Source organism: Vitis riparia, unplaced genomic scaffold, assembly GCF_004353265.1.
Source record: "Vitis riparia cultivar Riparia Gloire de Montpellier isolate 1030 unplaced genomic scaffold, EGFV_Vit.rip_1.0 scaffold796_pilon_pilon, whole genome shotgun sequence".
NCBI lineage: Eukaryota > Viridiplantae > Streptophyta > Magnoliopsida > Vitales > Vitaceae > Vitis > Vitis riparia.
In genome coordinates, this window is record NW_023269789.1 from 3726 (window position 1) to 31725 (window position 28000).

The 28000-nt window shown below is 34.3% G+C and overlaps 1 protein-coding gene and 1 pseudogene across 3 annotated transcripts; both read left to right on the forward strand.

Annotated features, from left to right (window-relative positions):
- Nucleotides 1-3241, forward strand: LOC117910641 (annotated as a pseudogene).
- LOC117910642 (G-type lectin S-receptor-like serine/threonine-protein kinase CES101) lies at nucleotides 1277-27461 on the forward strand. Of its 3 annotated transcripts, none has more exons than XM_034824751.1 (8): nucleotides 1277-1406; nucleotides 24001-24096; nucleotides 24185-24384; nucleotides 24463-24673; nucleotides 24790-25027; nucleotides 25102-25258; nucleotides 25378-25675; nucleotides 27141-27461. In XM_034824751.1, exons 3-8 carry the CDS (start codon nucleotides 24196-24198, stop codon nucleotides 27263-27265), a joined length of 1218 nt encoding a protein of 405 aa, XP_034680642.1. In that variant the 5' UTR covers nucleotides 1277-1406; nucleotides 24001-24096; nucleotides 24185-24195; the 3' UTR covers nucleotides 27266-27461. The 3 variants fall into 3 exon arrangements, with proteins under 3 accessions (XP_034680642.1, XP_034680640.1, XP_034680641.1); XM_034824749.1 differs by lacking the exon at nucleotides 1277-1406 and adding an exon at nucleotides 22429-23853; XM_034824750.1 differs by lacking the exons at nucleotides 1277-1406; nucleotides 25378-25675 and adding an exon at nucleotides 22431-23853.
- Nucleotides 27462-28000: the final 539 nt, after the last annotated feature.

Below are 28000 nucleotides of genomic sequence, written 5' to 3' on the forward strand. Positions count from 1 at the left end.
TCCCCTGCCTGCCTGAAATCAATCTCAATAGAGTGGTTGATAAAAGAAGTGGACAAAGGAGAAGTATGCCCATAATTTCCAAGCAATATCCATAATTAGACTGGTAAGCGAAGAAGACTGGACTCCAAAAGGATGCTGTGAGATATCTGGAAGATCACCCATGACATTTTCAACGTACTGTGAAGTTGAAGGTAAAGATAAACACAAAGCATGAAAGCACGGACATGAGAAACTTGGAATAGCAGAAATGGAAAGCAGCATGTGCCTTAGCAGTGCAATTTTGTCTCTGTGTTTGTCATGTATGTGGTTGGGAGTAGTGCCTTCCATTTCTGGTGCACAGACAGACACCATCAAACCTGGGGAAGAGCTTCAATACTCGGAAAAATTACTGGTTTCTGCAAAAGGGACTTTTACTCTAGGCTTCTTCAGCCTGGAATCTCGCAGTTATTTAGGAATATGGTACACAACTGATGATTATCACAAGAAAGTTTGGGTTGCTAACAGAGACAAGGCTATATCCGGCACCGATGCAAATCTCACGCTGGATGCCGATGGCAAATTGATGATCACGCATAGTGGGGGTGATCCAATTGTCCTGAATTCCAATCAAGCAGCCAGAAACTCAACAGCTACTCTGCTTGATTCTGGAAATTTTGTTTTGGAAGAGTTCAATTCGGATGGATCTGTGAAGGAGAAACTATGGGCGAGTTTCGATAATCCTACAGACACCCTCCTGCCTGGGATGAAACTAGGCATCAACTTGAAAACCGGGCGAAACTGGTCACTTGCTTCATGGATAAGCGAACATGTGCCTGCTCCTGGGACTTTTACTCTGGAATGGAATGGCACACAATTGGTGATGAAACGCCGAGGGGGCACCTACTGGAGCAGTGGAACCTTGAAAGATAGGAGCTTTGAGTTCATTCCTTGGTTGATGAGCTCTGATACTTTCAATAACATCTACAGTTTTAACAGTGTTTCGAATGCAACGAGATTTACTTTAGCTATTCAGTTCCAGAAGGAGTTGTTTCAGACTGGGTATTGACCTCGGAAGGGGGACTTTTTGACACTAGTAGACCCGTATTTGTGCTGGACGATCAGTGCGCTAGGTATGAAGAATATCCAGGGTGTGCAGTGCAAAACCCACCCACTTGCAGGACTAGAAAAGACGGATTCATGAAGCAATCGGTTCTCATATCAGGATCACCATCATCAATGAAAGGAAATTCGAGCTTGGCCTTAGTGATTGTCAGGCTATATGCTGGAATATTGTTCTTGTACTGCTTATAATAGTATATACACTAACGGAACTGGATGTCGGTTTTGGAGTACAAAATTTGCACAAGCCCTCAAGGATGACGCAAATCAGGAGGAGCTCTATGTTTTATCCTCATCACGAGTTACGGGTAAGAGTCTTTCTGTATTTTTGCATTCCTGAAAGTAACCAAAGCAAAGTAGTTGATGAATCCAACATTTTTATTGAATTTACAACCCTAATAGGTGATCAAAAATTCAAAATACCATTAGAGGAGCTATATCAAGACCATAAAAGACCCTCTTTCACTCGGTTCTGCACTAGCCACAAATTTATCAACTTCTATCTATGCAGGGAGCAGTTGGTGGATATGGGTCATTATTGCAGGAGTGGTACTTGTGGTCTTGTTACTTACGGGCTCCTTATACTATTCAAGGAGAAAATTCAGAGGTAGTATTTTATTTTAACTTTTGTTGATGATAGTAATGCATTTGTTAATGGGTTGGATTGAATTTGTGACTTGTGGTATAACAGGGGAGAGAGAAATGGAGGAAGCTGCGCTGCTTGAATTGACAACTTCAAACAGCTTTAGTGATTCAAACGATGCTGAACATGATGGAAACAGGGGGGCTCATGATCTTAAACTGTTCAGGTAGGCGTTTTGATTCTATTGTGGCTGCACGAATAACTTTTCATCTGAAAATAAACTTGGAGAGGGTGGTTTTGGCCCGGTTTATAAGGTAAATATTATTATTTCATTAATCCATGGCATGTAATAGGAATAGGACATTCTTTGTTTTAAGTACCCCAATTAAAGCTTCCTTGTGGATTGTGGATTGAGGATTATTTTTGCAGGGGAAATTACCTGAGGGGCAAGAAATAGCAGTGAAGAGACTTTCAAGGGGCTCCAGCCAAGGATTGGTGGAGTTTAAAATGAGATTAGACTGATCGTCAAACTCCAACACATGAATCTTGTTAGACTTTTGGGTTGCTGCATCAAGGGAGAAGAAAGATGTTAATCTATGAGTTCATGCCCAACAAAGCTTGGACTTCTTCCTCTTTGGTTTGAATACTTCCCTTTTTTTCTTCCTTTTATCTGCATGACTTTTCCTTATGTTCTTATCTTTTTTTTTGCTTGAAACAATTTACTAGTTGTGTGTTGTGTTCACCCAAATTTTCAGATCCTGATAGAAGAAAGATATTGGACTGGAAAGACGTCACAATATCATTGAGGGGTTGCGCAAGGACTTCTTTACTTGCATAAATATTCAAGACTAAGAATTATTCATAGAGATCTAAAAGCAAGTAACATCCTACTTGATCATGACTTGAACCCGAAAATTTCTGATTTTGGTATGGCCAGAATTTTGGGCGAAATGCGTCAGAAGCAAATACAAATAGGATTGTTGGAACATAGTAAGCATGACTTTTCTTTATCTATCAGCTTTCTTTTTTAGTCTAAAGTACTGAACCTTCTACTGTGGATGCAGTGGTTACATGCCACCCGAGTATGCCATGGAAGGAATTTTCTCGGTGAAATCAGATGTTTATAGCTTTGGGGTCCTACTGTTGGAGATTGTGAGCGGCCGAAAGAACAAAAGCTTTCATCATAACCATGGTGCCTTTGCCATAAACCTGGCAGTATACGTAAGTCTGCTATATCTCATATTTGTCTCTACATTATTTTCAACAGCACCCGGTGTATCCTTCCAAAATTTTCATACTAACCTCATTAGTAAATCAACCCTAAATGAACTGGAAACAGGCTTGGGATCTATGGAAAGAAGGTACTAGCTTGGAGCTAGTGGATCCAATGCTAGAGGATTCCTACTCAACAACCCAAATGTTGAGATGCATTCATATTGCTCTCTTGTGCGTACAGGAGAGCGCAGCAGAAGGCCTACAATGTCAGCTGTTATCTCCATGCTCACCAAGAAACTGTGCCCTACCAAACCCAAATCTACCTGCATTTTCCACTCATCATAAAGTGTCAGAGCTAGATTCACACAAAGGCAGGCCAAAGAGTTGTTCTGGAAATGTAACTATTTCAGAGACGGAAGGTCGGTAAAGAAGAGAATTTCAAGTGGTGACAGGAAACCTAGAGAACAGCAGTTTTTGTCCTAACCTATCAGCAATTTGTCTAGATTGATTTGTATTGCCACCATATATTTATTAGATATAGAGTCAACTAGGTTTCCCTCAAGGTAATCTTTTTCAAAGCACAACAGAAGCTGATTTGGTATCATTTGAAACATAGTTTGAACCTATAGCCTGCAGCTCTATTTGCCTTTTTTTCTAGGAAATTTATCTAACCATACACCAAATACCAAAATTTTACCTTTTAGAAACTTTGTTTTTTACTTTTGAAATTTAGTGGATTTTGGGGAAAATAAATGTCTTTCCATACACTGTAATAATAATGTTGAGACCCTTCCAAAAATGCCCACTTTGATAGCTCTCCTAGTTGGATCACCCACTTGGAAAAGTCACGTAAGCAAGGTCCAAGTCAGCTACCTACTAAAGCTGATGACAAGGCTCATGTACATGTCATCATCCAACTAGACACTTCACATGAATTGATTTTTTAAAACATATTTACCCCCAAATGTCTTCTTCTCTCTTCAACCAAACCCTAACACCAAAAACCCATGTTCTTTCTTCTTCGTTCACAAGCACAACCCATCACAAGGCGGAACGATCCATAAAAAATCCGGTAGCTTCTCAATTTGCCATAAGCCATCAACCCCAAACGAACCTCCAAACATGATCCTTTATTTTATTTCTCCTCCATCACCATAAGAAAGACGACATCATCATTTTCCCACTAAACATCAATTCGAAAACAAAAGTCCAAGTGTGAAACCCCTAACAAAGCCTAGATAGACAAATAACCCCTTTCCTTCTTCTCATTTCAACATCGACAAAGTCATTTCTTCCCTTCCTATACTTCCTCTTTTGCTTTTACGTTGAAAAAGAGAAAGAAAGCAATTGAAAGAAAGAGGGAACAAAGCAATGAAATATCGTAGTTGCATTTAACTTTTAAAGTAAGGGTTTTTCCAAATGATATATGTATTTTATTAAATTTTATAATAACTATTTATTTTGATTTGTCATTTTGATTCTCTGAGATTTGAATATTGTCATAGTTATGTGATTTTTGGAATTTTGTGATTTAAACTTGATTACATTGCATATTTGTACATGTTGAATGTTCATTAATATTTTCAATTTTATATTTTAATTTATTTAGGGTTTATTTGAAATGAAATATGGTTTAAAATTTGATAAATTATAGGAAAATGAGATGGTGGTAAGCTATATTGATTTTATTTTATTTTCTGAATTGTTGTGTTTGTGTTGTATATGGTTGTTGGGAAGAATATAGAAAAGAGAAGAAAAATATGACTATTGAATGAGAAGGGAATACAATTTTTATATGGGATTCAAGATGTTTTGTTGTTTAATGTTGTTTATATGGGATTCCAAAATGAGTAGGTTGAGTTTTTTTATATAGTTGTTAATTGGTGAATTTAATGCATAGGAAAAGAATTCATGTTTAGTCATGAGTAGATGAGTACAAATTTTTAAAAATGATTGGGAGTAAAGTTTGAATAAATTTCTTCATAAAAGTTTCCAATTTGTAATGAATGAGGGTTGAATTGAAAAGAAAATAAAACAAATGTAGTAAAGCAGAAATAAATTTATGTTGGAATTAGGGAAAATAGTAGTGGAGCCTTAGGTGGAAATCTGATGCTCATGGCCACAAATATGAAATTTGTTTTGTTTATATGTGTGTAATGGTCATAATAGGGGTCAACCCTTGGATGAAGGTGTTGACCGTAATTCAGGTAATGACATTTGGATGAAATAATTGTTTTTGTAAGAGGTTGCAGTAAGTAATTAGAGGTTATCCCATTTGTTTGGAGGTAAGCCCTTAGTTGTAAACATTGTTGTGGTCTAATCTAGGCAATAGACAAAATAAAGGAAGACCTATTGTTTCAGGGGTTGGCCCGAAGATAGGGCCATTAGCACAATTTAGCTTGAAAAGTTACAAAAACAATGGTTGGCCCATGAATTGAGAGGTCCACTTCCCAACTTATATAACATAACAAATTACTACCAAACAAAATAGAATAATTGCATTGCTTAATGTTAAGTATACTCTATGCAAGTCCATATTTACAACATTAATTGCAGACCCTGAAATGTAAATGAAGCTCACTTGTAAAGTTCCAAAGATAAATGATGTATTAATATATGATGGTCATAAGCATGATAATCAGTTTTGTTATAAGTAATTTGGTTTAGGCAGTGTTATTAAAAAATTAGTTAATTGTTTCAACTTGACTAAAGGTTCATGTTTCTAAACAGGGGCTGCACATGATCGAGTATCATTTAAATGGATCCAAGTAATACAATTTACTATTATCTGTAGATTGGAAGAGAGCTAGTAAGGGGTGAACATGGCAGTGTGGAATATATGGGTGGGAGATGAGAGAGTATAAGTTTAGAACGATCAATGACATATAATGATTTTGTTTCAAGGATTTGTGGGAAAATGAGCATCGATATAGTGGGACCAACATTTTCGTACACTCTCCCATTTGATCTATATGCACTTCAACCATTGAAAAATGATGAAGACTTGACAAACATGTTTCAATTTAGTGACCAATTCACACGTGTATATATGTTTAGCATCAACAGTTGAAGGCGATGAAACAGTTGAGAATGGAGGACAAAGGTAAGTTATATCAAAAGAATATCTAATCTTAAATGATTTCATGTATTTATTTATTTATTAATATTTATGCTTATTCATTAGATGATAAGTTGATAAATAAACATATTTATAATGCAGATTGAAAGAAACAATGGTAAGGTCAAACTCACTGGTCCCATATTCAATAAGGGATGTTGATATTAATTAGAATGCAATCACGAGGATTTCATCAAAGATGTGTTGAATCACATGTTGGTACATTAGAGTCAAGTCATTTTGAGAGTGCAATATTGGGCAGTGGGCATACCTTCTCAACTGCAAATGACTTTTGAGATGTAATATATCTCATGTCAATAGGAAAACGTTTTAGATATAAGTTTAGGAGGAATTGTCTTAAGCATATGACTGTAATATGTGTTGTTGAAGGATGCCCTTGGAAAGTAACTACTCGTGTTGTTGGGAGAACAAAAATAGTTCAGGTGCATACATTTATAAATGAACATAACCACTCTTTAGAAGATGTGTCAATTTTTGAACCAATAGTTCGTTGTAATTGAGACACAACTATGATTGATGATGTTATTCATTCAAATCCAAATTACTTGTCTCGTCAAATATGTAAAAAATTTCATCGACAATACAGAATGCAATTGAATTCTTGTCAAGCATGGAACTTGAAAGAGAAGGCTAAAGAACGAATCAATGGTGTGCCCCAATGCTCATATAAGTTGTTGCCTTGATTGTGTACAAGGCTTATTGAAACAAATCCAGGGACGATTGTTGAATATAGATGTTCGGGTGATGGTCATTTCATGCAATTGTTTGTTGCCCTTTCAATGTCAATACATGGGTTTAAAATGGGGTGTCGGCCTATTATATCAACAGATTCATCCCACATGAGTGAGCCATACAGGGTGCTTTATTTTTAGTTTCTTCGTATGATGCTAATAATGTCATGTTTCCACTTGCTTATTGCTTATTTAGCTCCGAGAATTACAAGGATTGGATTTGGTTCTTAGAGAAATTGAAGATGGTCATAGGTAAAAAAGAGGTTATAATAATATCTAATAGGGACCAAGGAATTATCAGTAGTGTTTCAGAGGTATTCGATAATGAAAATCATGCACATTGCTATCATCACATTAAAGAAAACTTAAGTAGCTTACTAACAAAGTTGAACATTAAATGGAGGAAAATAAAGGAAAATGTTTTGCAAATGCTCGATTATGTCGCCTATGCTAGGTTAGATTGTGATTATTAGGTTACAATGGATACTTTAAGGACATTTAATCATGATTTGGCAAAGTGGGTTGAAAAAAATAACCCTCAACATTGGGCAATCTCTAAATTTAAGAAGATGCGTTGGGATAAGATGACAAATAATCTAGCTGAGTCTTTCAATTCTTGGTTAAGACATGAAGGGACACTATAACATTTGTGTTTTCTTCATTGAGCATATGGATAAGTTAGGATCTCTTTTAGTCAAGCACAAAAATGGACTTGTAAAATGGAATGGGTGCATTAGTCCTAAAACAGAAGAAAATATTGCATTGAACATTGCAAAAGGTGAAAATTATATCAGTTATTTACACTTGGGTAGTTCGATGAAAGTATCCAATGGAAAAGCATTCTTAGAAGTGGACTTAATGGAGCGAACTTGCACATACAAAGCATGGCAAATGTCTGGAATTCCATGTGATCACGCTTGTGCAGCTATACGGCGAATGGGGTTCGATGTATCTGATTATGTTGATGACTAGTATAGGTACAATTTGCAAGATAATATATACTTTGGAAGCATGCGTACTTTGGTAACGCATAAGATGCCAATGATTGATGAAGATGGAACCGTTTGTGATGCCTTGGGTCATACTTATCCCTTTCTTAATCTTCAAACCACAAAGCAACCTCCTAGAAAAACTAAGAAACATCAAATCGAGTCTCAATTCATGTAAAAAAAAAAAACAGTTCATTGTTCTCGTTGTAATGAGCTTGGGCATAATCGTGCGACATGCACCAACCCATTGTCATAACTATTTAATTAAACTTCATAATGTAACATCGACTTTATATTAGTAATCTTCATTGTTGTTTCTCATATTATAAGCAATGACTAATTTATTGGATTTGTAGTGTTCGGTGTACACATATTGTGATTGTATGTTGTTCTTCAATATTATGGGATATGTTACATGATAATATAATTGTAATAACAAAATGTGTACCTTGGTGATGATTGTTCGAAGATGCCATTGAAGTCACATAGATTCACATGGCGTTCTTGGCAAAAAAACAGATTGTTAACTAGTGGGCATAATCGTGGTCAACCTTTACATGTATGGGTTCTCGCTTTTTGGTTGATGACCCTTAATCATATTATTTAGTTTTGTGTGAAGTGGTCAGTAGCCAACCCTTAGGTCATAGGCAGTCCTATCATTTTTCTTATTTAAAATTGGCATTGTGTTATGTGAGGAGTCGGTAAAAGGGAGGTTGACTCATTGATACCATGGGAAGGCATTTGAACGTTGACACTATACACTTAGAATTAATGGAATTTCTTTTATACCATAACATTAGTTTGGTATGTTATGTGCAGAAGTCAATCTAGGGGCGCACCCTCCATTTCAGAGGCATGCCTATATGTGAATGACATTATATTACCCTACTATATGCAGAAGGCAAAGTAGGGGCGCACCCTTTGTTGCATAGGCATGGGCATGGGTATGATAACATTATTTTGGTATGTTATATGCAGTACACAAACTAGAAGCACACCCTTGAATTTAGAGGCATGTCTATTGGTGAAACCATTATATTGGTAGTCTATGTGCAGTAGTCAACCTAATGGCACAACCTTCATGGAAGACGCATGAATGTGGGTGAAAAACTTGATTTTGTTAAGCTATGTGCAGTAGGAAACAGATAGGCATGACTCTCTATCGGAGGCATGCTTTCAAGATGACTAGATTTGAGGTATGGGTTGGGCAATAAGGCAAATGGAGGCTTGTCGATAGCTTGAAAGGCTGGCCCTTGACGTTCATATGAAATCAGCGACCACCAAAGGAATAAATGAACAAAAGTTATGCATTATCAAATATTTGGTAGAGACCATATGTTCTAATGTTTAGCACAGTAATGTCATACCATCTAGTGTTAATGAAGTTTAGTTGTATTTTTTATAATCTAAATAAGGCATTAATCATAATGACAATAGGTGTGAATGTGACAATTGTTATAGTTAATTAATTTTGGCAAGGTTAGTTACAAACACTATTGTAAGCAATTAAATGCCTAATGGGGTCCAAAAAGGGGATTAAAATAATTTATGCTTATTTTATAAATGATGTAAGTCTTTTTGTAAGGAATATACGTATTATTACACATATTAACGTACACACACACACATATATATAGATGTATTAAAGTAAGAGGGCATGAGGTCTCGGATTGATGTTAAAAAAATGTACAATACTTTATTAAAGTTAATAAGGAGCGGATTGATCTTAAAGATATATGAAACATTGTGGATGATGTTACGAGGGTTTGAAACTCTGTTAGATGGTGGTGAATGACTTCCCATCAGTTCCTATGGGTTCTCGGTAGCATGAGGCCTTGAAATACCAAATTTTCTTACAATTGTACCAAATTTTATAAAATAAAAAATATGTACCAAAAGTTGTAAATGATGTAGCAAAATTTTGTCAAGGATGTACCAAGGGTTTAAAAGTTTGTTCAAGAGTAGCGAACAAACTTTCATTAATTAACACAGATCCCTAAATGAAATAATGGACCATAGGTGATAAGATGGGTGTTTCCGTGGCAATAAGATTAGATGTACCAAATTTTATAAGGGGTCTCGACAATAATAGGAACGGATGTACCAAATTTTATGAAGAATGTATCAAATTTTGTGAAGGATGTACCAAGGGTTCCAACGTGCGTTCAGATGTGAGGATCAACCCCCAAGCACTTTCTTATGGGTTCTCAAATGAAATTATGGACCCTAGGTGATAAGATGGGGGTCCCATAAGCAATAGGATGAGATATACCAAATTTTATAAAGGATGTACCAAATTTTGTGAAGAATGTACAAAGGGTTCCAAAGTGCACTCAGAGGTGGGGATCGACCCCCAATCACATCCTTATGGATTCCCAAATGAAATTATGAACCATCTATGTCCAAATAGGGGTCTTGAAAGTAATAGGATTGGATGTACCAAATTTTGTGAAGCATGTACCAAATTTTGTAAAAGATGTACCAAGGGTTCCAAAGTGCATTTCGAGGTGGGGATTGACCACCAATCACTTCTTTATGGGTTCCCAAATGAAATTATGGACCCTAGGTGATAAGATGGGGGTCCCGGAAGAAATAGGATGAGATGTACCAAATTTTACAAAGAATGCACCAAATTTTGTAAAAAAATGTACCAAATTTTGTGAAGAATGTACAAAGGGTTTCAAAGTCCATTCCGAGGTGGGGATCAACCCCCAATCACTTTCTTATGGGTTCCAAAATGAAATTATGGACCATAAGTTATAAGATGGGGGTCCCGACAACAATAGGATTGGATGTACTAAATTTTGTGAAGGATGTACCAAATTTTCCAAAGCATGTTTTGAGGTGGGGATCGGCCACGAATTACTTCCTTATGGGTTCCTAAATGAAATTATGGAACCTAGGTGATAAGATGGGGGTCTCGAAAGCAATAGGAGGGGATGTACCAAATTTTACAAAGGATGTACCAAATTTTATGAAGGATGTACCAAGAGTTCCAAGGTGCGTTCTTAGGTGGGGATTGACCCCCAATCACTTTCTTATGGGTTCCAAAATGAAATTATGGACCATACGTGATAAAATGGGGGTCCCAACAACAATAAGATCGGATGTACCTTAGATTTTTTTAATCGTGTTCCTTAGTAACTTGATGAAAGTTACGCACATTTTTTTAACATTAATCCGAGACCTCATGGCCTCTTACTTTAATCTATCTATCCTTATGAGAAATTGACATACATTTATTGTTTTACACACACACACATATATTCCTTAGAAAAAGACGTACTTCATTTATAAAATAAGCATAAATTATTTTAATCCCTTATGTCGACCTCGTTAGGTATTTAATTGCTTACATAAATATTTGTAACTAACCCTACCAAAACTAATTACCTATAACAATAGTCTTATTCACACCTATAGCCATTGGATATTAACGCCTCATGTAAATTATGAACAATTCAACTCAACTTCAATAACACTTGATGCTATGACAATAATGTGCTAAACATTCGAACATATGGTCTCTACCAAACATCAGATCATGCAATACTTTTATTTATTTATATGGTGGCCACTTATTTGATATGAACGTTAGGGGCCAACATTTCTAGCTTTGGCCACGCCTCCATTTGTCTTACTGTCCAACCCACATATCAAATCTAATCACTTTAAAGGCATGTCATAGACAGAAGAGGCATGCCTATCTTTTCTACTGCACATAGCATAACAAATTTAAGTTTTCACCCACATTCATGCATCTTGCATGAAGAGTGCACCCCTAGTTTGACTATTGCACATAGCCTACCAATATAATGTCTTCACTAATAGGCATGCCTCTTAAATAAATGGTGCACCCCTAGTTTGCATGTTGTATATAGCATACCAAAATAATGTTATCATACCCTTGGCATGCCTTTGCAACAAAGGGTGTGCCCCTAGTTTGCCTTCTGCATATAGCATACCAATATAATGCCTTCGCACATAGGCATGCCTCTAAAATGAAGGGCGTGCCCTTAGATTGACTTCTAAATATACCATACTAAACTAATGTTATTATTATTTTTAAAACAAATTCCATTGCTTCTAAGGGTACAATGTCCACATTCGAACCCCTTCCTATTAAACAATGGGTCAACCTTCCTTTTACCAACTACCCACATAACACAAAACCAATTTTAAATAAGAAAAACAATGAGACTACTTATGAACTAAAGGGTCGGTCCTTATTTTTGCTATTGACCACTTCAAACAAAACTAATAATATGATCAAGGGTTATCAACCAAAAAAAGAAAACCCCTGCATGTATAGGTCAACCACTAATATGCCCACTGGTTAACAATCTGTTTTTTTTTATTTATGAGAAACTCTTAGGTGAAGTTTTTCGCTTGATTCCAACTATTGTGCTAGTGCATTTATTTTCTAAAGATCCTAAGTGTAGCAACTAGTGCTTTGTTGGTCACTTCTCTTAAGCTTTTCAATTAGCTTACTCTTTTCCTTGATAGTAGCCTTAAGCCTTAAGCGCTTCAAGGCTAACACCCTCGGTTTCATGGACATTGTTTGCCTCCACCTTTGCAGCTCATTTACTTAAAAGCGTCCTAACAATGAAACTCTTGTTGAATCCTTCAGCATCAATGGTAGTGATAATGGACACTTGTATATAAAGGAATCCATTGTTTTGGAAGAAGGTGTGAGTTGCATGAGTAAGGGCATTGCGCATTCGCATAATGAATGCCACCTACAAGTTTTAAAGTAAAAATTAAAACAAAATGACCTAATTAATTTGTAGTCAATGCATTTATCATGGATTTAGATAAGAAGCTGCATGGAACAAGAAGATTAATTACAGTCGTTGCTTATGGCTATGTCATTGGCAGTTGAGAAGGTATGCCCACTACCCAATATTGCACTCTCAAAATGACTCGACTCTAGTGGACCAACATATGATTCAACACATCTTTGATAAAATTCTTGTGATTGCAATCTAATATCATGATCCTTTGTTAAATATGAGACTATTGAGTTAGACCCAACAATTATTTCGTTCAATTTGCATTATAAATATGTTTATTTATCAACTTATCATATAATGAATGAACTTTTTTTTCCTCAATGATTTTCAATTCTAAAGAGCTTCCATTTTTATTATATAAAAAAAATTACTAATTTAAAATTTTTCTAAAAATGATCCATTTCCATATTGAAAACAGTTTTTCAATCAGGTTTCCCAATCCCCTAACCAAACATTTTTTCAGTGTCATTTCCATTTATTTTCTTAAACAACCCTTTGCCAAACAGCCCTATAATTTTGGGTCCTATAAGCCCAAAGCCCTACAAATCAAAACCCACCAAGGTCACACTCTCCAATACAATTCCTCATTTCACCAAATGAAAAATCAACCCAATTCAATACCCACCATCTAGATCAACCCAATTGACACTTCAAAAACATTAAAAAATCAAGCCAAACCCAAAAAACAAAACCCAAAAAAATGCTCATTAATCACACCACAACCCAAACCATCAAACCCTCATCAAATCCTACACTAACTTTGCACCAAGAAAACAAAACCACACGAAACACAAAACCCTAGTACAAAATCAACTAATCCAATCAAATTCACATCCAACAGTTCACAAACATGGCCAAAAACTGAAATTCACAAGCCAAATAATTGTGAGTCGGGCCTGAAAATCAAGAATTGTACTTGTAACTTGACTTGTCTGAAAATCCCAACTCCGAAGCCACCCAAGGTGCGTGGGATAAGCAAAATGGGTGCACAGGATTATAGAGGTAGACCCCCTTTATGGATTGTTTAGGGTTTTGATGGATTGTGGCTATGAACAAAGGAGAAAGAGCATGGGTTTTTAGAGTTAGGGTTTGGTTGAAGAGAGAAGGCATTTGGGGGTAAATCTCACTATCCGTTTTGTTAGTTTTTGGCAAATATTTTTAAAAAAATCATTCCATGTGGATTGTCTAGTTGGATGGTGGCATGGACATGAGCCATATCATTAGCTTAAGTGGGCAACTGACTTGGACCGTGCTCACATGGCTTTTCCAAATAGCTGATCCAATTGGAAGAGGTGTTAAAGTGTAGGAAGGCATTTTTGGAAGGATCTCAACATCATTATTACAGTGTACGGAAAAGTATTTATTTTCCCCAAAACCCACTAACCTTCAAAAGTAAAAAGTAAAATTCCCAAAAAGCAAATTTTTACCCCTTGATGTATGGTTACATAAATTTCCCTGTTTTTCCCCCATAACATATTATAATAGATTGTACATGTTTATCTTAGCCATGGTAGGTCATTTATGTTCAATTATTCATTCTCATTATTTGGAAGGCATAAGATGGACTATGCCATATGTTGGCATCAAACAGATGATAAAAAATATGTTATATGCCATACGTAGAGAAAAACACTTCAGACGACCAAAGTAGAAAGTGGAGATAGTTTATGTAACGACCCGCACCCAACCATGTAGATATTGTCCGCTTTGGGCCCAAGAGGGCCCTCACGGCTTTAAAATGCGTCTACTTGGTTAAGAGGAGCCTCTACATATATAGCGCCAGGAACTTGTTCCCCTATCCGATGTGGGACATCACAAATACCCCCCCATGCAAACACAACGTCCTCGTTGTGTCCCATGGGATTGCGGGCCAAACAAACAAACACCCCTTACGGGGTCAAACAAACCCCCACACCGGGGTCGGGGATCGGCTCTGATACCATTTGTAACGACCCGCACCCAACCATGTAGATATTGTCCGCTTTGGGCCCAAGGGGGCCCTCACGGCTTTAAAACTCGTCTACTTGGTTAAGAGGAGCCTCTACATATATAGCGTCAGGAACTTGTTCCCCTATCCGATGTGGGACATCACAGTTTATGACTAATCCTCGCTCAATTTGCACATAACACCACCAGTTAACCAAACTTCATCCTCCATGCTTCAAGTAATCCACAACCAAGTTCTTCTCATGAGACATAGGTCATTTATTGAGACATAGGTCTTCAAATCTGATGATGGGAAATGTCCACCTCCTCCTAAAGTGCAAGATTTTACCATGGTTTTAAAAACTAAATCGGACTAGTCGGTCACGCTTCCAGTCCGATCCAATCAATTGGGTCGAAAGTGGTCGGACCAAAATTAGACCGGTTAAACCGGTGGTCCGATCAGGAACCGTCTGGTTCAATTTTTTTTTTTCCACTGTCGTCGATTCTCGTCGACGAGACCCCCACCCTCCTTGCAAAGCCAGCGTTGGAAAAGCTCTTATTGCCAACTGGAACCCCCCTCCCGCTGGAACCCTTTTTTGCTTGTCGAAATCCCTCCCACCCGACATTGGAAACCCTACCCTCAAAACACTATTGGAACCATTTTTTGCCCACTCCTCTTCTCTCTCTTTCTAGATTTTTTTTTTACCTCATCTCATTGTTATTTTATATATATATATATTATTTCATGATGTTTAAAACTTATTATTTTAATTTTAATTAATGAAAACATTATAATTTTAAATAAATTCTTGATTTTAAAATAAGTTTTTCATTTAAAAATGAATTTTAACCTTTTAAAATTAAAATTAAAATTATGATTTTAATTTAAATTTCTAATTTGAAACTAATTTTCTGATTTTCAAATAAAAATTTAATTTTTAAATAATATATATTTTTATTTTTATTTTTATAATTATTTTAAATTTTAATAATTTATAAATTATATACTTATGAAATCACCGGTTCGATCGTAGTTTGACCGCTGGTCCGATGAATGAACCTTAAACCGATAACTTTTTCAGTTCAATTACAAGTTCGGTTCTAAAAACATTCGATTTTACTGAGAATCATCCCTTTCTAGAGGCCATCTCCACCACCTCATCTACGCTAACATAGAAATTCAAATCATGAAAGGCTGAAAGCCCCATGATATGGGTTCCAACATCCTTCCCCTATAAAACTTGCACCCATTCATAAAAGCTTATATATTCAAGCGGCACCTATCTCCACATCACCATGATGCTAATGTTTACTCTTTTGCCCATTTCCGGCCAAAAATGAGATAACCTATATAAGGAACTCCTCATCAACCACTCCTTATGCTCTTCCATAGCCCCCTCCCCGCATGGTTTGAAGTATTTGGCCAAGACTGGCCCCACTCAGCCAAGTCTTATTTGCCGCCATGATAAATCCAAGATCAAATTTGAGAATTCTACAGTTGATAATGACTCGATTTCAAGTCCAATAACAAGTACTTAATTGAACCAACTCCAACTCACAACTCTACTACTCAAATTCAATGAAAATAGGAGTAAACAAAATTTGAGAATCTCTACATTTCTAAGAGATTCCCCATATCAATTTTAAAAATATCCCTCAATCCATGACTTATTTTCAAATATCAATCAAATTCATTTATATATATATATATATATATATATATATATATATATATATATATTGCATGTTGTAATTCCAATATGCTTTGATATTGGAATGTCTAAGTTTGAAACATTCAGAACTAAGGGTTCTAACATCAAAAAGGGGTTTTTTTTTTTTTTTTTTGAGTTGTCACTAATTTTATTCCTTAAGTACTATAAGGACTTCCCTCTAAACCTTGGTGTTATTTGATCTCCATGAGCTAAGGAGATTTGTATGTTCAATTAATTAATTTTTATAAATACAATATCAAAAGTGGATAATAATACATCATAATACATGCATGTTAAAGAACCATGGTGGATTACGAGAAAAGAATGTAGAAATGTTTACGACACACATAATCTTATTTGTATGAGTAACGTCTAATTAAACAATATTATTTCAAATTTTATAAATAATCAATTTACAAGACAAAATTCAAGTTTTATTAATATCTATTTTATATAAGTCAATTTATAGTGTAAAATTCTGATTTGGCACTATAATCTTATAGAACTCAATTTTAAAACAAAATTGTGGTTTACTAACATCAATTTACCAGACAAAAATTGATTTAATTAAGTTATAGAACTTTGCATAATTGATTAATGGAATAAGCCCCTGATTTTACCAACATTATGCAAAGAATTAGTAGAGAAAGGAATAAAATAAAATAAAATAAATAAATGAAAAAAATTATTTAATTTACAAGCTTACAAAATTTTTATAAAATAAATATTTTATTTTATTTTATTAACTTTAATTACAAAGAAGTCAACAAAAAAATATTTAATTCACATTACAAATTTAATTTAAATAAATTGTTTTGTTATTTGATCAACATTAATATAGAAAAAAAAAAGTTGATATATGATCTAAAATTTGATTTAGTTTACATAATCTTGCAAAATTAGTTATAAAATGTTTCTAATTTTATTACCATTAATACAAAGAATTTAACATGAGATACAAAAATTTGATTCAATTAATTTTTTTTTAAAAAAAATTTGATTTTACCAATTAATATAAAAAATTAACATATAAACTCAAAAATATTTGTTTTAATTTATTTCTTACAAAATTAATAAATAAAGTATTTTTCTGATTTTATTAATGTCAATTTACAAAGAATTGATATATAAAAAAAATTGTGCCACATAACCTTAAAAAATTAATTTATAAAATAATTTTCTCGTTTTATTAATATGCAAAAAGAAATTAAAAAAAATTTCTAATTTATTTCACACAATCTCACCAAATTAATTTCCAAAGTGATTTTCTGATTTTTACTAACATTAATATAGAGGTAAAAGTTTTAATTTTAGATCCATTCAATCTTACCAAATAAATTTATAAAGTAATTTTCTTTTCTTTTTTTCAAATTTACTAACATTAATATATGGAAAAGAATTGATTTAGTATTTATCAACTTTACAATTAATTGGTAAAACAAATTTAAATCATTATCAATATGAATTTATAAAAGATTAAATTTCAAATATAAATAAAATAAATAAATAAAAATTTGATTTAATATTTAATAGTTTACGATTAAAATTCAAAGTGAACTATTTAAAATTCAAATTCCTCTCTCATTTTTTAAATTGAACTATAAATGCAAATTGAAAAGTTAAAATTAAAATAAATAAATAAATCGAATAGAAGAAAATAAAAATGTTTGGGCCAAGAGTGAGTGGACCTACTCTGTATTGGGGGAAAGTAAATGTGCTTAAAATTGGGCAAAAGTGAATGTGCCATGGGTAAATGTGCCTACAATGTCACGGATCAAGATAAATTTGGATTCCATACATTTAGACTATCTTTGATTCCTATGAGGAAAAATAGAAGAGAAAGAAAATTGAAAGCAAAAGTGGAAGGAAAGAAAAAATGAAATAAAATAAAAAAATAAATTATTTTTATATTCTGTCTTAAATTCAATTCACTTATTTAGTTTTTTCATATAAAGATTAAATAATTTAAAAATATTGAAATTTTTTACTAATTTTAATTATATTTGACTTTTTTTATTATTTTTCATACTAAAATCAAATATAGAAAAATCAATTTTCTTTACATTTCTTTTGTTTTTTTAGTACTTCCCGGGAATCATAGTATTAGTATTATGTTTATATTCTTACATAAACATAATACTAATTTTGATTTCCAATTTCTTTAAAATTTAATTCACAAAGTTCCAATTCTTAAATTTAATTTTTAAGACTCAAATTCTCAAATCTTTTTATAAAAAAAAAAAATCCAACTCCTTTCAAATTTAATTCCTAAAATCCTTATTCTTAAATTTAACTCTTAAGACTCCAATTATAAAATAATCTTCAGGACTTCAATTTCCAAATAAACTTCAAAAAATCCAGTTTTCACTCGAACAATTTTGATTCCACTTTGGTTTTCAAATAATTTTCTTTTTCTCTTAATTTTATATAAGCGTGAATGCAATTTTCATAATTCAAGAATAATGAAATTTATGAGACTAATTCGTGTAAGATAGAGGAAATAAAACATGAAAATTGATTTCGAAAGCATAGCATTCACTAACCTGTTTGCTGTCAACCCCAAAAATGGCTCCTCATGGTATCTTCTGCTGCTTCCCCCTCCTAGAGCCCAGGCACCCGCCGCCCCTCTCTTTTTTCTCTTATTTCTGTCTTTCTCAGCAAGCTACTACCCGCCCTCCCGTTCACCAGTCAGCAGGCATGTCGTCTTCAACCACCACCATGGCCGTCCACGCCCCTTGCGGTGTCCATGCAGCTGGTCTCCTTCCAGAAAGGGGTCCCCCCTCCTACTTAAAAAAATGAAAAAAAAATCCATCCTTTTTGTCGTCCGTAAAAGAGGGTCTACAATATGATACATATCATTGACTAGAAGGCGTAGAATGGGACAAATTCAAGGGTAGGCGGTCAGGTTAAGAGCTGAAGCTTGTCTTTCAATAAGGGTGGGGTGGATTCTATGGAGGCTTTTGCAGATGCATGTAAAACTACAAGACCTTAAAACCTGTATAATACTGATCAAAGTATCGAAGGCAAGCTTGTTTTGTGCCTAAGAAAAAGCATGGCGTCCTCTCTGTCCTTTCCAGGTAACTCCTTCACCCAGTCAAAACCCTTTATGCAATCTAAAAGGTTCCAGTTGATCATATACTGTCAACACATGCATGGGATATTCAAATTATTATTTATGCTATGGTCTAGTTGTCCATTTTTGGACAGCTATGTTCATATACCGAGAGAAAGAAAGGGAAATAAAAATGAAGCCTGTTGAACATCCTTCATCCAATTTTGTTAACTAACTCTTAATTTATAAATTTTCAATATGTCCATTTTCAATATTCATCCAATTTTTTCCACAAATAATTTTAATTGAAAATTAAAAAAATTAACTAACTCTTAATTTATAAATTTTGTTATCGATTTATTTTTTTACAATATTTAGTTTATTTTAATTTTTTTTTTCCTTCACCTCCTCGGTTTATCACTTTATATTACAAAATAAAATAAATTCTAATTTCTTTTTGTAGAAATTTTGTATTTTTAAAAATTATTCAATATTTTTCAATTTTTATAAAAGAATTCATCATATTATATAATTGGATATTGTAAAAAATTAAAACTTTTGTGTTGTATTGATTTTTTATTTATTTTTTCTTTTTTGGAATGGGAGTTGACTGGTTGGTAACCCACATAGCAAGCTTTTTTTTTTCTTTATATTCACAACCTTAACATGTGGCAAAATGTCATTGGTGGAGGATTTGAGGTATGGTACTGAAAAGCATATATGGGTACCAAAGCATAACCCAAAAATGAATAGACACATTTGGCAGCTATCGCAGGACTAAAACAAAAAAATTACCTTACCCAATAAAATGGTACATGTTTAATAATTTATTTCAATTTGGACCATAATTCTCATTCGTACTATATATTTGGAATCATCAATTGTAGCAGCCTGGCTTCATCTACAACCTAAACAGACAATGCCTATATATATAATAAAGCCACAAGATGCTCTCCCATCAATATGAGATGTAAATTATATTCCTCCTCCATTTTGGACCATGAGAATTAACAAGAACAAGAATATATATATATATATATATAAAATTATATATTTATTGGATTATTTAGTTTCTATAATAAAATAAAATAAAAAGAAAAAAAACTGAAATAAACACATTTTTTTTATGAAGATTAAACCTTTATTTTTGTGATTATTTTTTATCTATTTTCTTTTTTTCAAATTCTTAGGTTATGTTTGGTTCCGGAAGTACTAAGGAAATAAAAAAAATATTAGACTATGTTTGGTTCCGAAAAATTTGAGGGAAAAGGTTAGAAAAAGAAAATATAAAAGAAAAGTAGAAAGAAATAAAAAGTGAAGGAAAATAAATAAATAAAAAAGGTTAAAAGTTGATAAATTATTTTTATTTGGTATTTCAAATTCATTTTACTTATTTTAATTTATCTATATAAAGATTAAATAATTTAAAAATATATAAGTTTTTAACTAATTTTAATTATATTTTATTTTCTTTAATTTTTTTTATAGGACAACCAAATATGAGAAAATCATTTTCCTTTACATTTTCTTTTTCTTTCCATGGTATTTTTCGAGAACCAAACACAACCTTAAAGAAAATAATTTTTTCATGTTTGGTGGTCGTATAAAAAATTTCAAAGAAAATTAAATATAATTAAAATTAGTTAAAAAGTTATATATTTTTAAATTATTTAATATTTATATTGATGAGTTAAAATAAGTCAAATGAGTTTGAAGTAGAAAATAAAAATAATTTATCGACTTTAACTTAATTTTTTATTTTCCTCACATTTTCCTTCAAATTTTATAGGAACTAAACATAGTCTTAAAATAAGCAAATTCTTTTTTAAGTTTATCTGACATTGAAACTCAAATTACTCATATATATTTTGATTATTAACAGACATTTTTGTTTCTCTCAAGTCTCATCTGCTGGTCCCCACCCAAAGTATGGCCCCAAACTACTTTCCAAACAAAGGCTGAAAATTCTCCCCTGCCTGCCTGAAATCAATCTCAATAGAGTGGTTGATAAAAGAAGTGGACAAAGGAGAAGTATGCCCATACTTTTCAAGCAATATCCATAATTGGACTGGTAAGAGAAGAAGACTGGACTCCAATTCAATTCAATTCACTTATTTAGTTTTTTCATATAAAGATTAAATAATTTAAAAATATGGAAATTTTTTACTAATTTTAATTATATTTGATTTTCTTTATTATTTTTCATACTAAAATCAAATATAGAAAAATCATTAGTCTTAGTATTATGTGTATATTGTTACATAAAGAGCTAGTTGTTTGAGATAACTTATTTTAAAAATTTTCTAAGAGATGAAGTCAATATCAAAATTTTAAAGGGATAATCTTATTATTATAAAATTTTTATTAAATACAAATTTACTTCCATGAATAAAAAGAAAAAAAAAATGTGAGAAGTAGCTTAAATTTCTTTCTATTATTTTTGTTTTGTTAAGCTTTTTTAATTTTAAAGTTACCAATAAATGAAATGTGTGATGTACATGTGAAAATAATAAATAACTTAATGTATTTAGGCCACTTTTAATATATGAAATTCAATAATAGGAATAGGAATAGGAATGTAAGTGTGAGTTATTATATAATAAGGTTAAATCGTCCATTAATTATAATTATAATGAATGCCTAAAGGTGCCTTTATTAGTGGTCCCAACAGTGTGTGTGTGTGCAGGGGTGGAGCCACCTTGTGCCCAGAAGGGGCAAATGCCCCCCTGAAATTTAGGAATATATATATATATATTATATATGATACATATCATTGACCTAAAGGTTACACTGAACAAAAATAAGAAGTTTAGGATATCAAACACTAGCTACCCATTTGGAAAAAAAAATGACTGTTTCAAGTCCATTTGGCAGCCATTGCAGGACTAAAACAAAAAAAATTACCTTACCCAATAAAATGGTAATTTATTTCAATTTGGACCATAATTCTCATTCCTACTATATATTTATTTATATTTGGAATCATCAGTTGTAGCAGCCTTGCTTCATCTACAATCTAAACATGGTGATGGTGTTACAATGCAAAATTCACCAATCCTTCTTCAAACTTTTTTGAGTTTTCCCTTGACAATGCTGTGATGAAAAGTCCAAGAAAGCCCAATGAAAAGGAACAGAAATGCTCACCCTTCTCTCAAGTCTCAACTGCTGGTCCCCACCCAGAATCTGGCCCCAAGCTGCTTTCCAAACAAAGGCTGAAAATTCTCCCCTGCCTGCCAGAAATCAATCTCAGAAGATTGGTTGATAAAAGAAGTGGACAGAGGAAATCTACGCCCGTACTTTCCAAGCAATATCCTTAATTAGACTGGTAAGCGAAGAAGACTGGACTCCAAAAGGATGCTGTGAGATATCTGGAAGATCACCCAAGACATTTTCAACGTACTGTGCAGTTGAAGGCCGAAAGATGAACACAAAGCATGAAAGCATGGACATGAGAAACTTGGAATAGCAGAAAGGGAAAGCAGCATGTGCCTTAGCAGTGCAACTTTGTCTTTGTGTTTGTCATGTATGTGGTTGGGAGTAGTGCCTTCCATTTCTGGTGCACAGACAAACACCATCAAACATGGGGAAGAGCTTCAATTCTCGGAAAAATTACTGGTTTCTGCAAAAGGGACTTTTACTCTAGGCTTCTTCAGCCTGGAATCTGGCAATTATTTAGGAATATGGAACACAACTGATCATTCTAACAAGAAAGTTTGGGTTGGTAACAGAGACAAGGCTATATCCGGCACCGATGCAAATCTCACGCTGGATGCCGATGGCAAATTGATGATCACTCATAGTGAGGGTGATCCAATTGTCCTGAATTCCAATCAAGCAGCCAGAAACTCAACAGCTACTCTGCTTGATTCTGGAAATTTTGTTTTGAAAGAGTTCAATTCGGATGGATCTGTGAAGGAGAAACTATGGGAGAGTTTCGATAATCCTACAGACACCCTCCTGCCTGGGATGAAACTAGGCATCAACTTGAAAACCGGGCGAAATTGGTCACTTGCTTCATGGATAAGCGAACAAGTGCCTGCTCCTGGGACTTTTACTCTGGAATGGAATGGCACACAATTGGTGATGAAACGCCGAGGGGGCACCTACTGGAGCAGTGGAACCTTGAAAGATAGGAGCTTTGAGTTCATTCCTTTGTTGAATAACATCTACAGTTTTAACAGTGTTTCGAATGCAAACGAGATTTACTTTAGCTATTCAGTTCCAGAAGGAGTTGGTTCAGACTGGGTATTGACCTCGGAAGGGGGACTTTTTGACACTAATAGATCTGTATTTATGCAGGACGATCAGTGCGATAGGGATGAGGAATATCCAGGGTGTGCAGTGCAAAACCCACCCACTTGCAGGACTAGAAAAGACGGATTCGTGAAGGAATCGGTTCTCATATCAGGATCACCATCATCAATAAAAGAAAATTCGAGCTTGGGCCTTGGTGATTGTCAGGCTATATGCTGGAATAATTGTTCTTGTACTGCTTATAATAGTATACACACTAACGGAACTGGATGTCGGTTTTGGAGTACAAAATTTGCACATGCCTACAAGGATGACGGAAATCAGGAGGAGCGCTATGTTTTATCCTCATCACGAGTGACGGGTGAGAGTCTCTCTGTATTTTTGCATTCCTGAAAGTAGTTGATGAATCCAACATTTTTATTGAACTTACAACACTAATAGGTGATCAAAAATTCAAAATACTCGGTTCTGCTCTACCCGCAAAATTTATCAACTTCTATCTATGCAGGGAGCAGTTGGCGGATATGGGTCACTATTGCAGGAGTGGTACTTGTGGTCTTGTTACTTTTGGGCTCCTTATACTTTTTAACGAGAAAATTCAGAGGTAGTATTTTATTTTAACTTCTATTGATGATGGTAATGCCATTTGTTAATGGGTTGGATAATTGAACTTGTGACTTGTGGTATAACAGGGGAGAGAGAAATGGAGGAAGCTGCGCTGCTTGAATTGGCAACTTCAAACAGCTTTAGTGATTCCAGAGATGTGGAACATGATGGAACGAGGGGGGCTCATGATCTTAAACTGTTCAGTTTTGATTCTATTGTGGCTGCCACAAATTACTTTTCATCTGAAAATAAACTTGGAGAGGGTGGTTTTGGCCCGGTTTATAAGGTAAATATTATTATTTCATTAATCCATGGCATGTAATAGAAGTAAAGCTTCCTTGTGGATTGTGGATTATTTTTGCAGGGGAAATTACTTGAGGGGCAAGAAATAGCAGTGAAGAGACTTTCAAGGGGCTCCAGCCAAGGATTGGTGGAGTTCAAAAATGAGATTAGACTGATTGCCAAACTCCAACACATGAATCTTGTTAGACTTCTGGGTTGCTGCATCCAGGGAGAGGAAAAGATGTTAATCTATGAGTTCATGCCCAACAAAAGCTTGGACTTCTTCCTCTTTGGTTTGAATACTTCCCTTTTTTTCTTCCTTTTATCTGCATAACTTTTCCTTATGTTCTTATCTTTTTTTGCTTGAAACAATTTACTAGCTGTGTGTTGTGTTCACCCATATTTTCAGATCCTGATAGAAGAAAGATATTGGACTGGAAAAGACGTCACAATATCATTGAGGGGGTTGCGCAAGGACTTCTTTACTTGCATAAATATTCAAGACTAAGAATTATTCATAGAGATCTAAAAGCAAGTAACATCCTACTTGATCATGACTTGAACCCCAAAATTTCTGATTTTGGTATGGCCAGAATTTTTGGGCGAAATGCATCGGAAGCAAATACAAATAGGATAGTTGGAACATAGTAAGCATGACTTTTCTTTTTCTATCAGCTTTCTTTTTCAGTCTAATGTACTAAACCTTCTACTGTGGATGCAGTGGTTACATGCCACCCGAGTATGCCATGGAAGGAATTTTCTCGGTGAAATCAGATGTTTATAGCTTTGGGGTCCTACTGTTAGAGATTGTGAGCGGCCGAAAGAACAAAAGCTTTCATCATAACCACGGTGCCTTTGCCATAAACCTGGCAGTATACGTAAGTCTGCTATATCTCATATTTGTCTCTACATTATTTTCAACAGCACCCGGTGTATCCTTCCAAAATTTTCATACTAACCTCGTAAGTAAATCAACCCTAAAATGAACTGGAAACAGGCTTGGGAGCTATGGAAAGAAGATACTAGCTTGGAGCTAGTGGATCCAATGCTGGAGGATTCCTACTCAACAACCCAAATGTTGAGATGCATTCATATTGCTCTCTTGTGTGTACAGGATAGCGCAGCAGATAGGCCTACAATGTCAGCTGTTATCTCCATGCTCACCAACGAATCTGTGCCCCTACCAAACCCAAATCTACCCTCATTTTCCGCTCATTATAAAGTGTCAGAACTAGACTCAAACAAAAGCGGGCTAGAGAGCTCTTCTGGAAATGTAACTATTTCAGAGATGGAAGGTCGGTAAAGAAGAGAATTTCAGGGGGGGAAAGGGAACCTAGAGAACAGCAGTTTTTGTCCTAACCTGTCAGCAATTTGTCTAGATTGATTTGTATTGCCATCATATATTTATTAGGTATAGAATCAAGTAGGTTTCCCTCAAGGTAATCTTTTTCAGAGCACAACAGAAGCTGATTTGGTATCATTTGAAACATGGTTTGAACGTATAGCCTGGGGCTCTATTTGCCTTTTTTTTCCTCAATAGATTGTATATGTTTATCTTAACCATGGTAGGTCATTTATGTTCAATTATTCATTCTCATTATTTGGAAGGCATAGGATGGACTATGCCATAACAGATGATCAAAACTATGTTCTATGCCATAGGCAAAGAAAAAGACTCCAGACGACCCAAGTAGAAAGTGGAGATAGTGTATGACTGATCCTTGTTCAATTTCCACATAACACCACCAGTTAACCAAACTTCATCCTCCATGCTTCAGGTAATCCATAGCCAAGTTCTTCTCAGGAGACATAGGTCATTTATGGAGACATAGGTCTTCAAAGTTCAAATCTGATTATGGGAAATGTCCACCACCTCATCTACTGAGAATCATCCCTTTCTGGAGGCCATCTCCACCACCTCATCTACGCCCACATAGAAATTCAAATCATGAAAGGCCGAAAGCCCCATGATATGGGTTCCAACATCCTCCCCATCCATAAAAGCTTATATAATTCAAGCGGCACCTATCTCCACATCACCATGATGCTAATGTTTACTCTTTTGCCCATTTCCAGCCAAAAAGGAGATAACCTATATAAGGAACCCCTCATCAGCCACTCCTTATGCTCTTCCAAAGCCCTCTCCCCGCATGGTTTGAAGTATTTGGCCAAGACTGGCCCCACTCAGCCAAGTCTTATTTGCCGCCATGATAAATCCAAGATCAAATTTGAGAATTCTACAGTTGATATATTTTATTTGAGAATTCCACTTGCATGGCTCAAATCTCTTTGCCCATGCCCATTATTGATTGTTTCCTCTGAACACAACCTAGCTGTGTAAACCAATGCTTTATTGTCTTATTATTTGCTTCTGATAAATCCTGGTTTTTAGTGGGCTGGTCCCAGTTCTAATCTTTTATCTTTTGTGGTGTTGCCATTCATCTTGTTAACGTTCTTTTCTAGTATTGCATCACATATAGTGGTCGTATGTCACTCTGAAAATGCAGCTCTAGTTCCAACATCCAGTTTGAATCCTATTGGAAATATGATCATTGCTTTACCTTGATCAATGAAAAGTTAGTGTATTCTGCTATTCTTCTCTGGTTTTCCTTGATTTACAGTTCTTAGAAGCTCTGTGGTTTTTCCTTCCAACACTTAACATGAATTTGAATTATGCATCTAATCTACTCAAGAATTGAACATCTAGATATGCAATGCTTAGTCTTGGGGAAGTAACTATGGATTTGTTCTCTGCATTAGGTCGACTCTCTGGTGTCATGGATGATAGAGGAAAATTCATATACATCTCACAAGAAGAAATGCATGCTGTTGCCGACTATATCAAGCGTCAGGGGCGGGTTAGCATCTCACACCTAGCTAGGTAAGTCCAACCAGTTCATTGATTTGGAGCCAAAAGCACAGGTTGTTGATGATATCAGTGGTGTAGGGGAGATGGCTGTCACTTGACTCGGTATAGAACCCTAGTTTTATGTTGTAATACATACAGAAACAATATGCCAAGTGCATGATGTTGAATAGGAGCAGAATTTGAATCAATTTTGTATAGATGGATTCACATGATAAGGTTTAGAAAAAGGTGTGAAGCTGTCACGCATTTGCAGGCAATGGAATTTTATAAAATAAATATTTTATTTTATTTTATTAACTTTAATTACAAAGAAGTCAACAAAAAAATATTTAATTCACATTACAAATTTAATTTAAATAAATTGTTTTGTTATTTGATCAACATTAATATAGAAAAAAAAAGTTGATATATGATCTAAAATTTGATTTAGTTTACATAATCTTGCAAAATTAGTTATAAAATGTTTCTAATTTTATTACCATTAATACAAAGAATTTAACATGAGATACAAAAATTTGATTCAATTAATTTTTTTTTAAAAAAAAAAAATTGATTTTACCAATTAATATAAAAAATTAACATATAAACTAAAAAATATTTGTTTTAATTTATTTCTTACAAAATTAATAAATAAAGTATTTTTCTGATTTTATTAATGTCAATTTACAAAGAATTGATATATAAAAAAAAAAAAAAAATTGTGCCACATAACCTTAAAAAATTAATTTATAAAATAATTTTCTCGTTTTAT

Coding starts and splice junctions, on each gene's coding strand:
- LOC117910642 (XM_034824749.1), top strand. CDS start 22,722: ATGTGCCTTAGCAGTGCAACTTTGTCTTTGTGTTTGTCATGTATGTGG. Junction 24,097..24,184: donor TTTAACGAGAAAATTCAGAG/GTAGTATTTTAT, acceptor GTGGTATAACAG/GGGAGAGAGAAATGGAGGAA. Junction 25,028..25,101: donor AATAGGATAGTTGGAACATA/GTAAGCATGACT, acceptor CTGTGGATGCAG/TGGTTACATGCCACCCGAGT.